This window comes from Limulus polyphemus, unplaced genomic scaffold (assembly GCF_000517525.1).
Source record: "Limulus polyphemus unplaced genomic scaffold, Limulus_polyphemus-2.1.2 Scaffold2701, whole genome shotgun sequence".
Lineage (NCBI taxonomy): Eukaryota > Metazoa > Arthropoda > Merostomata > Xiphosura > Limulidae > Limulus > Limulus polyphemus.
In genome coordinates, this window is record NW_013668311.1 from 3,642 (window position 1) to 19,758 (window position 16,117).

The 16,117-nt window shown below is 32.2% G+C and overlaps 1 protein-coding gene across 2 annotated transcripts in view; it reads left to right on the plus strand.

Moving 5' to 3' along the window:
* LOC106467673 (ectonucleotide pyrophosphatase/phosphodiesterase family member 6-like) overlaps positions 1 to 16,117 on the plus strand; it is a 58,487-nt gene that overhangs the window by 1,616 nt on the left and 40,754 nt on the right. For both annotated transcript variants that reach the window (XM_013928045.2, XM_013928047.2), the window contains exon 2: positions 8,414 to 8,770. In XM_013928045.2, coding sequence (XP_013783499.1) covers positions 8,414 to 8,770 — 357 coding nt within the window. The remainder of the gene's footprint in view (positions 1 to 8,413; positions 8,771 to 16,117) is intronic.

Consider the following 16,117-nt stretch of genomic DNA (forward strand, 5'->3'; position numbering starts at 1 on the left):
CTGAATGTAAATAGCCTATTTCTTTAGGACAAAAAAAGTAAGCTAACAAGAGGAAAAGAATATATATATATATATATATATATATATATGTAATTATGTAGAATTTGTTTACTACCAATACTTTAAAATTCAATTCAAAGGCATATGCTTAAGTCACCATGCATCTCATCTGGACATGCCTAGACAGATCTGTTGATAAATGAGGAAAAAAGTTAGTGGTGTCATTTTCTAACTCTGTTTACAGAATCACCTGGCTTGTAACCAGTATTTCACAGAGGATAAAATAGTTTGGTGAACTTGATTAGCAGAAACTGCTAATCTATATTGAATTTAATTAGCAAGTATTGCTTAGCATCTTTTAACATTCACCGTTTTAACACATTGTGGCAACTAAATCCAACACTAAAAGTTTTAACTCTTTGTAAAGACATCCACTGATGAAAAAGAGGAAAATGGTATGTTTTTATTCTAATAACACTTTTATTCAGCTTCAAATCATAATATTTAAATGTATCATACATGGCATTTCATGAAAAAAATAGTTCTTGATATATAAAATAAAACTTCAAACTGCAAGAAGTACCAAACACCTCAGTTGTCACAAAACAACGTAACAATGGATTAATTAGAGAAGGAAGTGACTTCAAGATATTGCAACTGAAATAGTTGCTTCAAATCGGTTTTCAAACTAATCTAGTTTATCCGTTCTTTCGTTATTCATTTTTTTTTGTTTATTTTTTGTGAGACAGCAGACAGACAATAGCAGAAGAGAGTAAACATTAAAGTTACAGCCAAGGAAAAGTTAGATGTAAAGATAACTACCGTAGAAGTGATAGGCATAATTATTAACATAGGCTTAACGTTTAGTATGTCAGAGTAAGACTAACAGTTGAAAAGAAGAATAATTTATTCTGTCAAAGCGTGGTTCTAAAGTAAGTCAGTCAGCCTGAGTACACTTTGACAAAAGGAATAGACGGTATTTTGAAGAAAGAAGACTAAATGATTATGGTAACTCGCACCACAATTGTAAGTGAATCACACACAAAATACTAGTGCGATAGTAATAGAGAAGATAGTTTGGCTTGTCAACTGAAATTCTAAAGCAATTTAACAGGCTTAAATGGACTTTTGACACTGATACAGTGAACAAGGAGGACCAAAACTGGGTTATTGCAATGTTCTATAAAACATCCCTATCTGTTACACAGATAACCTTTAATACAAGTCACAACAAATGAATGTATAGCTGTTGATGCCCATCTCAAAAATAAAAAAAATATAACAATTGTTAGCCTCTTTTGCTCTCCTAAAAGACCAGTAGTAAAAAATATAATTCAAACTATAGCTATAGGTGACCGAAATAGTAAACATGACTGATTTGTCTGTATATATAGACAAATTCATATGATACTAAACTTGTAAATTTTAGAGAAAATAAAGTAATTGTATGTTGTTAAATGATGCCACACCCACCTGTACCAGCTTCCCCCATAACTCTAATGATATTCTGGATCTATATCTGTGTTCAACAGATCTTGGTAAAAAAGTGCCAAACCTTAAATGCAGGCTTTGATCTTGATAGAAACCAGGTCTTTTAGCTAGTAGATTGGTTATGTAGAAGAACAACTTTTAAGTACCTTCACCCACAAACTTCCTACCTTTTTTATCAGGTACATCGACAATATTCTGTGTTTTTTTACTGGACACAAAGATTAACTTGACCTTTTCATTCATTATGCCAAAACTTATCAACCATCTCATAAATTTATTTCCCAAATTTCTAGTCATAAAGCTAACTTTTTAGACATCACTATTGTTATTTCCACATCTACATTAACTACTAATGTACACTGTAAACTCATTGATAGCCAATTTTATTTACATTTTAATTCTTTTCATCCATCTGAGCACAAACACGCTATTCCTAAGGGACAATTCCTACGTTTGAGACATCAGTGCTCTGACAACACTGACTTCAGATGTAAAGCAAATGACGTGACTCATTATTTTAGATATCACAACTATCCCAACAACACCATTGAAAAGGCTAAACCTGCCACATTCAGTTTATTACAAACTGACTGTCTCTACTTTAGGGAAAAACCACATAGTGACAGTTCCTTTAGTCCTTACATTCCATCTTTTAACCAAACAGATTATTAGAATTGTCCAACAGAACTTTACCTTACTAACAAGAGACAACACATCTCATGACATTTTTACCACCTCACCCTTACTTTTTTTCAAACATTAGAGGAATTTGAAAAACTGTTTAGTACATTCCAGATTACAGATTGAATATCTTTACTTGCACAAACTAATGGAACTCGTCCATGTGGACAAACTATTTGCCTTACATGCGATTATATCACAAACTTATTGATTCTCTTCAGTTGTACATTTACCTTTCACGTAAAAGGTCAATTCACTTGTACATCAGAGTGCATTATTTATTGTATTTGCTATACTAAATGTAAACAACTCAACATTGGGGAAACTATATTCAGATTAGGTGACAGATTCCGTGAACATCTCCGAATTGTACGCAGTGGCACCCTTCATTCAAATATCAAATGAACGAAACTCTTTAATAAATTAAGTACATTCAAAATGCTCAAAAATAAATAAAATTAGTCAAAGTTTATCCTATATACTTTCTCTTATTATTATAGAAATACAATTTATTTATTCTATAATTTTATTCTCTTACTTACTTTAGTGTATTCTGTAAGTCTTAGTAACAGTTTTCGTGGTTTCACAGTTCTTACTGACTTTACACAACTAATTACATCTACCCTATGTTTTACATTACATGCCCAAAAAAGGGAAAACATAAAAATATGGTTATTTTAAATTTCAAAAGGATTCCCTATTAGAATTAATGAAGCTATATCAAATGAAGAAAAGCAAATGAGAACAAGATTAGAAATGAAAAAGTTGAGGATCGAAATTGAAGCTCTGGAAGTTAGAATTGAAAGTCAAAAGTGAAATTCACAGGAATTGACTTAAAAATTTGGAATTTATTTAATGAAAGGATGGAGAATAAAGAGATTTTTGAAGCACTGAGATAATATTGGAATGATTTATGAAGAATGAATAAGAGAAGAAGTGATGAAAAATGGAAACAAAAGAAAATGTGGTTCATAGAACAATTAGAGAAAAAGAAAATTGAGAGAGAGGAAAGAAAATTGAAAATAAAATTATTATTATTATAAATTGAGGTAAAGATTCTCAATATGTTGATAATAAAATAGAATTATAGATTCTCAGTAAATTTATATCCTGAAGAGTGATCTTTGAAGTCATCACAAAACCAGATGAAGAAATATTAATAAAGGAGAGGAAAAATAGTATGGTCCGATATTCCAGTGTTTTGTTAGTTGTATCCACAGGTGAATTGTATTTGTGTTTTAAAAGCAGAACTTACTAAAAACCTGTGAAGGAACTAAAATTTCTTTCACAATTTACAAGAGTAGGAAAATTATGAAACATATGTATCAACAGTTATCTTCTCATCATTGTTCTCCCATGTTTTATGGACTTTCAAAAATCCACAAGCTTGACATACCTCTACAACCTATTGTATGCTGTATTGTTTCCTCTGTGCATAACTCTGCAAAGGTTTTCATGTATGATTTTGAAACTTTTAGTTGAAGCTTATGAATGCTTAAGAAACTCAGATTATTGTGTTGAGATTATTAGGAGCGAAGAGGTTAATAATGATGACATTCTTGTTAGTTTTGATGTGGTATCCTTTTTCACAAAAGTTCCTGACAGAACACTAATTTTAGTTAAGAATATCATCAAACCTCTAGAATTTTGCTTTGAATCAAGCTATTTTTCTTGAAACTATGAGTACTTCCAAATGAAGGATGGTACTCCAATGGGCTCTTCTCTTTTTCCTCTACTTATCAAAATTCATATGCAGCATTTTATAGCTACAGTGATTACAACTTCACTGCATCTTCCTCGCCTTTGATAAGTTGATGACATTTTCATAACCTAGAAACATAACACAAAAATAAAAAGTTTTTATTATATCTAATAATCAACAAATAACTCCTTTCTTTTTCTGGATGTACTGGTTGTAAAGATTATTGATGACCTGAAACTAAAATCTACTGTTTATTGCAAAGCAGTTAATATGAACAGCTAGCTTAACTTCAAATCATGTATCTGTTAAACACAGTGTCATTAATATCTTAACATGCAGAGCATGTAGAATATACAGCAATGAATACATAGAAATTAAACTTATACAGCTTTAACAGACTTTTATTAACAATAACTATCCCCAACAATTAGAACAAAAGACTGTTAAAAACTCCTTCAATAAAAAACAAACAAACATTAATCAGGAAAATATACACATGATGGTTATAACCTACTTTCCTTTAACATTATAACTATTTTCAAAAGCACAACTAACTTATACAATATATTAACAAAGGTTAAATCAAAACTTCTGACTTCTGTGCAAAAAAAATGTTTATAGTGTATCATGTGAATGTAAAAAGGATACATTGGAAAGACTACATGTCCTGGTAACAGAATGAAAGAACACCAGAGAGACATTGTACATGCTGTTGTGGATACTTCAAGTGTTACATTACACACTAGAGAGAGAACAACCACAATGTTGACCTTAAGAATATAAAACCAGTTGTCAAGGGCTGTGATACCACCAAAAAGAGGAAAATTAGAGGAGCTATTGTAATAGCAGTTCATGAATGTGGCAATAATCAAAATCATGGATTCCCTCTTCATACTTGATGGTTACTTTCATTGACTCTGATACTGTTGTAAAACTAATCAAATAATTTTCCTGGTCCTTCATTATATTTTATCTAACTTTATTTATTTTTACTGTTGATAATGTAATTATTTTAGCTTTTCAGGCTTATTGTTGTAAAGATAAAGAGGACACGTTCTTGTTTTTTATTGTTGCTTGGCAACTTGTAATTCAAATTTTTCTGTCAGATCAGGTTGTTTACTAAAACATCTTGCACCTATAGAAGGCTTAGGTAATTGAGCCTAAAGCTTGTGTATTAAAAAACTAAAATAACATTTTGATGGTTCAAATGACAAGATTTATAAGTGTCTACATAACTTATGATTTATTACCGCACAATTTTCTCCGCATACTGGGTAGACTTTGATGCACCTACCAGACCCCAAAGTGTGATCTTCTGTTTATTTAACAGTATTTCACCTATAATCTACAATACCTCTCAGGAAATACCTTGGGTAACATCTGCCAATGTTTGCCATAAAACTAAACCCGGGTTCTCATTAATGAAGGGCCACAAAGTCCTTTTATCTTCTTGGTATATAAGAATGTTTAGTGATCAAAAACCTCACCAATCATCAGTATTCTAGGATTACATCTAACACTAACCTAGCTGTAGTGACTTGGTAAATTTCATGCAGTCTGCACAAGAGAAATATTGCATTACTCCATTAGGTATTTATGGAAGTTGTTGATCTTATATATGCAACTGTCCTGCTACAACTGGATAGCTAATATAAATAATCTGTAGATATCATGAAAGTTGATTTAATAGCATGAAAAATAGGAATCATAACTCCATTTTGAAATTTGTGTCCTACAGTTATTTGAGCTGCCAATGTATAACGCTACTAAATACTGATGAGTTTCAAACCAACCTCTATCAATTCTGTAAATGTCTTTGATGCCATGCTCATTTTCTTGAACAGCTGGGCTGTTCTACATTTGAGTCACCTTTATCTGATTCATCTCAAACAGCCTGATTGTTGCATATAGCATGTTCTTCTTCATCAGCCAGATTGAGTTTATAAGACACATTAATCTAATTGTACACAGACTCATTAATCTCGTCAGAGTCTCATTCTCAGTCAACTAGCACAAAAGAGGTTCATCAGCAACATATGACTTTAGCTTGTCAACCTTTTGAAGATGCTTTTGTGCACCATATTACCATTACAACACATAATTGATGGATTCAGCTATTTGAAGATGAGAAAAGACCCAATTAAGCCAGAACTGAGTTGCTTACACATTGCAAGTGCATATTAAAGCCATACCCATTATCTACTACTTATGTGGGATAACATCTCTCTTCATCTATTAACTAATGCAGATATTAGAAACTCCACACTTTTCTGTGAACACTGTGCCATTTCTGCACTCAGAAGTATCCCATGGAATGTACCTAAGTATGGGGAAGGGCTATAATTTTCTTCTCAATATAAAGAGATTTGACACATAACCAGTATCTTGGTGTTCACTTGTTCTATATGCCACCATATATGAAAGGTATTCATCCCACTTAGTTTGGTCAAGGTTAACTTTGTAAGCATGCATTTGATTGTCTGGATAATATGTTTGGACAAGAGTAGGTAACATTTTGGAATGTATGCTTGATATATTAAAAATGCATCTTCACTAGATGGAATAGCAGGATTGTCTTCTACCGTATTTTTAGTTAGATCAAATTTCAAACTGTGCTGAATTTCCCACATCTGAGATCATATTAATTTTATGTTAAAAGAAAGATATTCTCCCTGCTAACACTGACCAATGCAGACCACTCTATCACCTGTATAAATTCATTAATCTGTAAAGTAATTCTTGTGGCATGTACTCTTCTTGAGACAAAATCTAGAACTGACTATAACATATTTTCATAAATAGTGACTAAATTCAAAAAGTTTTCTATGAAAATTTAAAAAAATTTTCATTGAATATATCTGGCTGCAGATATATTCATATTATAGTTATGAAAGGATAAAATATTGGTATTTCCAATTGCTTCATAGGTTTCTTTATTTAAAGTACAGTTTGTGCTCAACTTTGAACTCTATTAATCTTTCTCTTAGTAGCTCTTTCCCATGTATAAAGTCCAAGCACATGTGTTTGCTAGATAATTCATTGGTGTATTCTTATAGTGGGTTGTCTGACACACAGGCTAAATGTGAAGATAGAGAATTTGAAATCTCTGATTTGTATTTTATGTGAATAGAACTTGTCTGGTGATGTGACATCTTGGGAAGTCTTAGTGGAACATGGAATTATAATAATAGTTCAAAACAAAAGCAGTTTTTTTTTCAGAATTCACTTGGTGTTTGCCAGATTTGACTTATGCTTTTCTGTTGTTCTCTAGCCACATCACAGAGTGACTGATGTAGAGTGAAATGTTTTTGTTTTTGTCATGTTACATGTTTTTCAAATGATCTTGTTTCTGAGAGGAACATTTATCTGTTGTCATGTATTGCTGGTTGTGTTTGATGTATATCACATGCAAATTATTTCAAACCTCCTGTTTTGCAGTCATGATAGCTTGTCTTGTAGATCCAGTTTGACGTGTGAATACCATGTGACTGTAAATAAACTCTTCTGAAATTTATGAAAAGATCTTTTAATTGACACCTGAAAACCATAAGGCAACTTCCATTATTGTGATTGAGGACTGAAAATTAATTAAAAACCAGTTAGAGAGATTATATGTGGATAATCAGACATTGGTTATGATGACTAAAGAATGCAAGATAAATTTATATTGGTTAGAAATACTATCTTTGGTTGTTCAGAAACATCTTGACTGGACAAGAACTGATATATGAAATACTAGTCAGATGAGCTAACTCTTATTGAGTGGATTTGAAAACCTAGTTTAGTCATGGCAAAGAAATTTTTGTTTGTTTGCTATTAAACACAAAGCTACATAATGGACTCTCTTTGTTGCGCCAACTACAGGTATTGAAACCTGATTTTTATGGTTATAACCCCTCAGACTTACTGGAAAGCCACTGGGGGGCTAGCAGAGAAGTTGTCTTGTATGTTATGAATGCTGATATCATTCATGAACTAAAATAAGTTCTTAATTAAATGAGAATCCTTGGATCTGGTTATTAATAACATTACTTCAGGTAAGTTATTATTTGTTCGTTATTTTATTCAACACAGAACATGCAATATGGCTTTGCCCATAGAACAGGTAACCTTTTGGTTCAAAAGGCTACCTGCTGTCTTGGAGTCAGAGGTCAAATAGATCAACACACTATTGCTGGCTTTATTCCTCTTTGATAATAGGATTATATGCCAAAATTTACTATGCATTAAAAACACTTATTATTGTTGCATACTACTTCATAAAATGATGTTTAACAGATAATCACAATTTTCAGTGTTTTTTTTTCCCTACTTCGATTTTAGATGCAAATGATATGACATTATACTTTGATAGGTCATATTTACATGGTGAACTTTATTTGCAAGGTATTTCCAATTTAACTATATTTGTAGTAAAATAATCTCAATGTTATAAAGAATAGTAATAGTTATCCAAGTAGGTATACAAATATTTTACCTGTGTATTACCATTAAATATACTGAGATATTTGATATAATGTTATTTTGTTTGTGTATTAGGTCTCTATGCAGAGAATCATGGGTTTGTCCAGAATTACTTGTACGACCCTGATAAAGGCGACTTCTTTCTCATGGCACCAGATCCAAGCGCTAGTGTAGCTCACTGGTGGAAACAAGCTGAACCATTATGGATAACAGCTAAAAAGAACAAACTTAAAAGTGCTCTTTACTGGTGGGATGGATGCCAAGTGGAAATTCGTGGAGAGAAACCGAATGAATGCATCCAGTACAAATCTCTGAGTGAGTGGTATAGTCTGGATGAAGATGTGTTAAATAAACTGAATGAAACATTAGAAAAATTTCAGAATCATGAACTTGATCTTGTACAGTTATATTATGAACCAGTTGATGGCAATGGTAAGTTATATAGTTACTTACAAGGAAATGATAAGATTAAGAATAACATTTTCCATTGCAGATTAAGATTCTTTGTTTTCAGTATTTGCACAAAAGTGTTTCTGAGATATATAATATCAGAATAGTGTTGGAATAACATTCTATAGTTAACATACTCAAGTAATTTTATTAAGGGAAGATCAGTCAAATGAAATGTTCTTGTTTCACTACTTTGTAGTATGAGTAGTTAATAAGTCATTGATTTTATAAACTTTCATGAACTGTTTTGTTTGTTATCATGTCATATTGCACAGATCGTTACAATGATCTACTTAAATGTAATAATTTAGTTATTATTATTGTAGTCAATATGATTAAAGCATTTTTATTTGATGTGTTTACAATATATATTTGGTATAAATAATTGGTCACAAGCATATCTAATAATGAAAGTCTTCCGGATATATCCGGAAATCCGGATATTTCTAAAAAATCCTGAAACCTTCGGTTTTCTTCCGGAGAAACACATTTTTAAAAATTATTTATCGGATTTTTGGTGTTCCATGCGCGGTTTGTTTACATTCAGCGAATTAGTTTGATTTTACAATAAATATATGTCTGATTTACTTTTAGCAATGGTGTATGATTCAACTGAGACTAAACAGTTCACACTATTATGAAATTGAATAGATTCATTATTAAAATAATGCTTTTATAACTTACACTCAGTACTGCATATGTGTTTTTGAAATGTTTTATATAAGTTTTGACATCCAATAGTGAAAATTATGAATTCCAAAGAATGCACTCTTGAAAATTATCCATTAACTAGGAGAATCAGATTTGATATTTCTCACATGTATTTGATAATCATTGATGTAAGAAAAATGGGGTAACTTGTTTAAGTGAATTTTAAGTACTAAAATGCATCAAAATGCAGGATTTTGGGTGCTGGACCTCCCTTACTTGGCTTCGATTATTTTCAGGATTTTTAGGAAAGGGACACTTTCATCTCTGTTCCTGGTTGCTTTTGAGCCTTCAACTAAATTGATGGCTGAAAGGTCTGGGAGCAAATTTTGTTTTCTCCATACATGGCAATTGTGTTGTTCAGTTCACATCTTCCTTACTATTATCCACCCAACCTGTAGGGTTTCTGTCTCCTGCAGTTCATTGAGATTTGGAATTTAGTTTTAGGGCTATCTGAGTCTGGTTGGTTTGGGCATAGTTAAAGAGTAAGGCTAGTTCTTCAGAGTTTTTATTTCTATTAGATGTTGAGATTATGAAGACAGAAGATTGGTGTCCAGTCATCAATCTTCCTTATCTATATCACCCCCCAGTAGCACAGTGGTTTGTCTGCAGACTTACAACACTAAAAACCAGGTTTCAATACCCGTGGTGGGCAGAGCACAGATAGCCCAATGTGTAGTTTTGTGTTTAACTTCAAACAAACAAATCCTTGTCTATATCAATTCCTAGATTCACCAAGGTTCACAAGTTAATCATTCCTTAATCTGTGTTGATTTTTTTTACTGGGATTGTAGATGTCCAACTTGGTTGTAGTTGGTTCCAATCTGCACTTTGCTTTAGTGATGGAGTCCCACCACTATTGGCATTTGTGGTGCACAAGGGTCAGGTACTGCAATTCCGTGTTTTTATCTTTGATCTTGCAGAGTCTTAACATGGGTTATGCTGTATCTTATGAGTTTTCTCTTCCCCTTCAGTCCATCGTACTGTACACGCACCATTCCATGGATGGCTGGTTACTGCTGGCAACATCTCGTCAATTGTTAGACCGTCACATCCTGCATCTACTTTCAGATACAACTCAGGCAGGCTTTTATTTGGGACTGCAATATCTCTTATTCCTCCAATTCAATATGTCATCAGTCTGGGTATTTTTCATCTAATCTCTCAGCTGTCTTCCATCCGGCTCAACACCATAGAACACCACACTCTTACTCACCTCTCCTTCTCCAACTGCACGGATAGTATTTCTCTTCTGGGAATGGAGGCATCATTCGAATCCTTTGTGCCTTTGGGACAAGAACACATGTTTTTATTGGTCTTTAAGTGACCAGGATTATACACATCCATTTCCTAGTTTTCCCAGTTTCCGTAGTTGGGATCATTCTTTGATCTTGAGGGGGTAAGTTAGGATGTTTCACTCTGACTATTCTGCAGTGGTGTCTTATGTTTCTCATCAAGGAGGCATGTGGTCTAGGGCTCCTTATTTTCGAATTTTGGACCTCCTTTCTTGGGACTAGTCTTATCTTATCACTGGATCCTTAGTTGAGCACAGTTGTTCCACATCCTCCCCATAATTCTAGGGGCAAGTGGGAGGCTCCTTGCCCATTCGGTTGGGGAGTGAGGATGAATGTTCATAATTCCAGACTGGATGAGTTCTGTTCCTTTGGTTGAATAAGGCATATGCAATCCTATCATTCTGAGCCTGTGGTGTTGCCTTTCTGGCTTCTTCAAGTGGAGAAGGTTTGTCCGCTTATGTGTTGCTTATCTTCTCATTATGATTCTGGTGGTTCAGAATGCATCACTCTATGACTACATTATATATATATATAACGTTGCTGTCCAATTGCTAGCAACGTGGGATATAGGGACCAAGACCTCTTAATTCCAACTCCGAGTAGTGGAACCTTGTCTATCTGGTTTGGGCTGTCCTATGGTGATGATCATTCATGTACAATTCCACCCTTGATACAGGAACTAAGTTCATAGTACATCATGATCTATGCAGATGCTTTCTGTATGGATAATGCCCTCACTGGTCCCTCCATTTTTTCAACGTGGGATTCTAGCTATAAGGTCAGCAGAGGAAAGCATGTTTTGGAAGTTAACATTTTTCTAAATTGAAAATGTATTTCCAATAATATTTACCTCCACTGACATTCTCCTGCCCTTCCTCCCCACTAAGAGCTGGTGTTAGAGACTGGGATGGTATTAGTCTTGAAAAAAGTAATAAAATTATCTGAATGAGGTGCTTATGTACATTACCAGGATAGAAGGCACATTGATTGTGGTGAAGAGTATCATGAGACAAATATCACCAAGGGCAATTGAGTGGGGTATAAAATCTTGGAGCAAGCAAGAAACAATCAGACTAAGGCTTAGATGGGCAAAGAAGAAATCCTGGCAGTCGAGTAATAGCTATAAGTGTCAGCGGAGGTAAGTATTATTGGAAATATATTTTCAATTTAGGAAAATGTTAACTTTGAGCTTCTGTAAGTCAGTATTGTATAACATTTAATCAATACTGGATGAACTGATTCATCAGATATGTACCTTTACCATTAGCAATATTTTGGGACATAATCCTAATAACATCTCATAAGATTTGGCCAACCTAAGAGGTCTGGAATAGTCCTGAATCCATTAACTAAATTAATGATGCATTATAATCGTCATAAAGAATTTATACATATATTATAAAAAATATTATTACTTCAATTCACAGATGCTTATGCCACATGTGTCTGCTTTTTTCTCAGTATACAGATAATAATACAGACAATGAGGAATCATTTGGTTCTTGAAGGATGTTCCTGCACACTTATTCTTGAGAAAAAGTAAAAACTTAAACCCATCCTTTATTTTCAGGAAATTACCATTTTCTTTTCAAACTCATGTAAAGTGCTAGTCTTCACTATTGCTGATGACTCAATCCATAAACCAATCAACCTGTTAGAAAAAATAAAAGGTCTTTAACTGGAGCAGAGCATGTCTTTTCATTTGAATCTTAATCTTGTGTCCTCTTATCCTGTTGTCTTCAGAATATAGCACAAGGTTTTCTTATAGGAATGTTTCTGTCCAGATTGACAAGTACCACAATATACATGTAAGATAAAAATAATTCTTAGTTTTCCTTAGATTTTGCCAGCTGGAATTCTTTTATGCTTAGTATATAAAATTTAGTATAACAGGTTAAGAAGAAAGAACTCTGAATAATGAAACTTTAAGTACCATTTCTTACTTACAATCTTGTTTTTGTACAAACAGTGTTAGAAGTAGAACGTTTTTTTGTTTAGGTTCAAAAGTTCATGCAACTTTTACATCTGACAAAATCCAAAATATTGTTAGGAAATATCAAGTGATTTTACAGAAACTTGCATCTATATTAACAAAGGAGGAAGATACGTCTGATGTTCAAGTGTTTAACAGTATATGTACACTGTTACTATAAATTGCAGCCCAGTATTTTGCTAGCTTATGTGAAAATGTTTTACCAATTCATGGTTAGTTACACAATACATAATCTTAATTTTGAGGAAAACTTCATAAACCTTAAAGCAAACTTGGAATTTTGTAGGAGGGTAAAATGGAACATTTAACTCAATTTTATGTATGCCAGCTTCTTGAAAACTTCCTTAGCTGTTAAACTATTTAGATAAAGTTCTTTTCCAGCATAAAAGAAAAGAACAGCTTGAAGTTGTAAAGACAATTGTATCTTTTGCTGATTTTGAGAAGCAGTACAAGATGGTTGATATATTATTAAAGAAACTATTTGAGGTATGCCATTTTAAAATGTTTCTACTTTTATTGAATAAACTTGCATCAAGTCTTGTTTAAGAGTGAGAATTGTTAAACTTGGAAATAGAGAATAATCAAATGTGACTTCAGGCTAACTTGTCATCTTCCATACAACTCCCTGATTCATTAAATATTTCCTGAAGATTAGTGGTGAGAGATTGAAAAGACTTTTTAAAGGAGGCTTGAATTAATTTTCACACGGGCTATAGATTTATAAATGTTAATCTAGATCAACTAAACACTTTCATTTATTAAGCAAGAAGTAAAACAAAACTGGTTGATTCATCATGGTTATTGTAATAAATAGATTTAACATGATTTTAAATACAAAGTACTTTTTATGCCCCAAAAAATGTTTTAAACTACATAGGTTACTTGCTTATAAATCTAAAAACTTATTTAATCTAAAAGAGTACTGTTGCCCTTCAGTTTTTCCTAAAAAACTGAGGTTTCTTTTTAAACATAAAATGTACTAAGAAAATTGAAATGCAAACTTATGGTAGTTCTGTACCTGCTTTCAGACAAGTTTTACAGGATTGCTTGTGTAGGTTTTTGAAGCTTATTTTAGTAAGTAAACAAAATATATTTCTATGTTTAATTGGTTATGTTTTGTTGTGTGGTAAACTAACTATGTCTTACTTTAATAAAACTATTTGTACTGATGTCTGATTATTTGCCTTTGTGAAAAATCAAGATTAAGCTGTTTGCTAATATGAAAAAAAATTCTTATATGTACACAACCTAATGTATTTGAGATCCATTTACTTAAAACATATAGAAGAGATTATGGAGTTAAGATAGTGGGTAAACAATTCATGAATTTTTTGAACTTTTAAAACAAACATTGATGTAGATGTATCATTTGTATATTTTTTATATATTTGATGTTATAGTTCAGATTTGGCAGTATTACTAACATATATACATGAACTGTAATATACAATGTAAGGAAAATGTATTTCTATTTGAAGATTCATGACATATACATTTTTAGCTGTTAGTCTTGTAGTTTCTATGATAAATGCCCTACAAGTTTAAAATTAATCAGGTTTTATGAATAACATGGATCTTACTTACACACTTCATTTATGCAGGTTTTAACAAAGGCCAAAATAAACTTGGAAAGCTCCGGCTACATTCCTGGAGGTGAATTCCCAGAAGTGGAAATTATTAGAGAAGGTGAGCTAATATATCTTTTATTTTATATAAGTTGCAAAAAGTGCTTATCTGGTTTTAAAGAATTCAAGTACAAAACAACAAGGTATAAACATTTAACCAGAAAGTCTTGTCTTTGATATTTACAGGTGCATAATAAAGATTTTGAGTGTAGTTTTGGTACACGTAAGAATGAGAGACAAATATAGTGTACAAAATAACATGTATTAGGTACTTGCACTATCTAAAACAATATAGTCTTTGTGGATTAAAAATGGAAGCATATTTTTTCAAATATATTGAATTGTTATTTGTTTTGTGATATTTGTTATATCTTTATTTGCATTTATATCATCTGATTAGATTTAGTACTTATTCATCCATAAGTTTTGACTTGTATGAGCTTTATCTAAAATAACCTTATCCAGAGTATGTTCCAGAAAGAAATTATTCTACCTCTTGGATCACCAAAATATTAATATAGAGAGAAATATGTGGTACAGTACTATTCCTGTTTTCAAATTCTTTGTAATATAGTATATAGACAACATTGATAATAGGAAAAGATGTTGAAAAGTTCCTTTTGCAAGAATTAACTTGTTATTGAAGTTTCACAGCTTTCCTTAATTCTTTTAGAACAAGTATGTGTATGTGTATGAATACATACAGTCCTAAATTTTTAATGATTAACTTTTTAAATAATTAAAAATAATAATATACATGTGCTTAAGCAGTGATAAAGTAAGTGCAAAAGTAAGTTCTCAAGATAAGATTTAATTATGAACTTTTTGCTTGACTTGTAGTGTAGTCCATTTGGATAGATCAACTCTGATGCACGAAAGCTGTATGTTTTTAAAAAAGTAGTAAATTGTAAGTATTCATTTACACATTTTTCAGCTTTGTCTCAGTTGCTAGAAAATACAGCCTTGTTTGGTGAAATTCTTCTGAGGCTGCCTGATATAACTCACAGCATCCTAAAGAAGCATAAGGATTGGTTGGTTCTTGCACAGTGGACTCTAGGATTTGCTAACTCCACAGGACTCTATGATACCAAAACAAGTGAACTGACCTACCTGGTGAGTAATACTAGTCACAAAGAAGTTTTTGTTTTCTCATAGTTTTATCAATAAATAAGGTTTTTCATTGATAGGTGGAAAAGTGTAATGCATATATCTACATATATATATATATATATAAAAGAGGAAGTTTGTTTATTTTGTTCGCTATAGGAAACCAAATGTTGCTTATCTGTTATTGGCTGGTAATTCCTGTTTCACCCTCTACTTGAGCTTTTTCAATGAACCCCAAATTTCTGTAAGAAAGCTAACTACAAGGGGTAATGATAACATCATTTACACTATAATTATGATTATTTTAATTACTACTAGTTATTGATAATACTTATAAAAGTGACTTCTCTGTTAGAAATGATGTCACCTCAGTGAAATTGGTTAAAACCATTTTTTGGGTTTTGAGTTACCATGTAATACAGATGTTTCCAGAACTTGTGACTCTGTCATTACACAGATATTGTTATAAGTGGAAACACTGTATAGTATTGTAAAGTCCTGATCACCTATTGAGAAGATATGTAAGATATCATTTCGATGAATAATCCAAGCCATCCCTATATAGGCAGTGCTAAAGCCTGCCTGATATATATATATATAT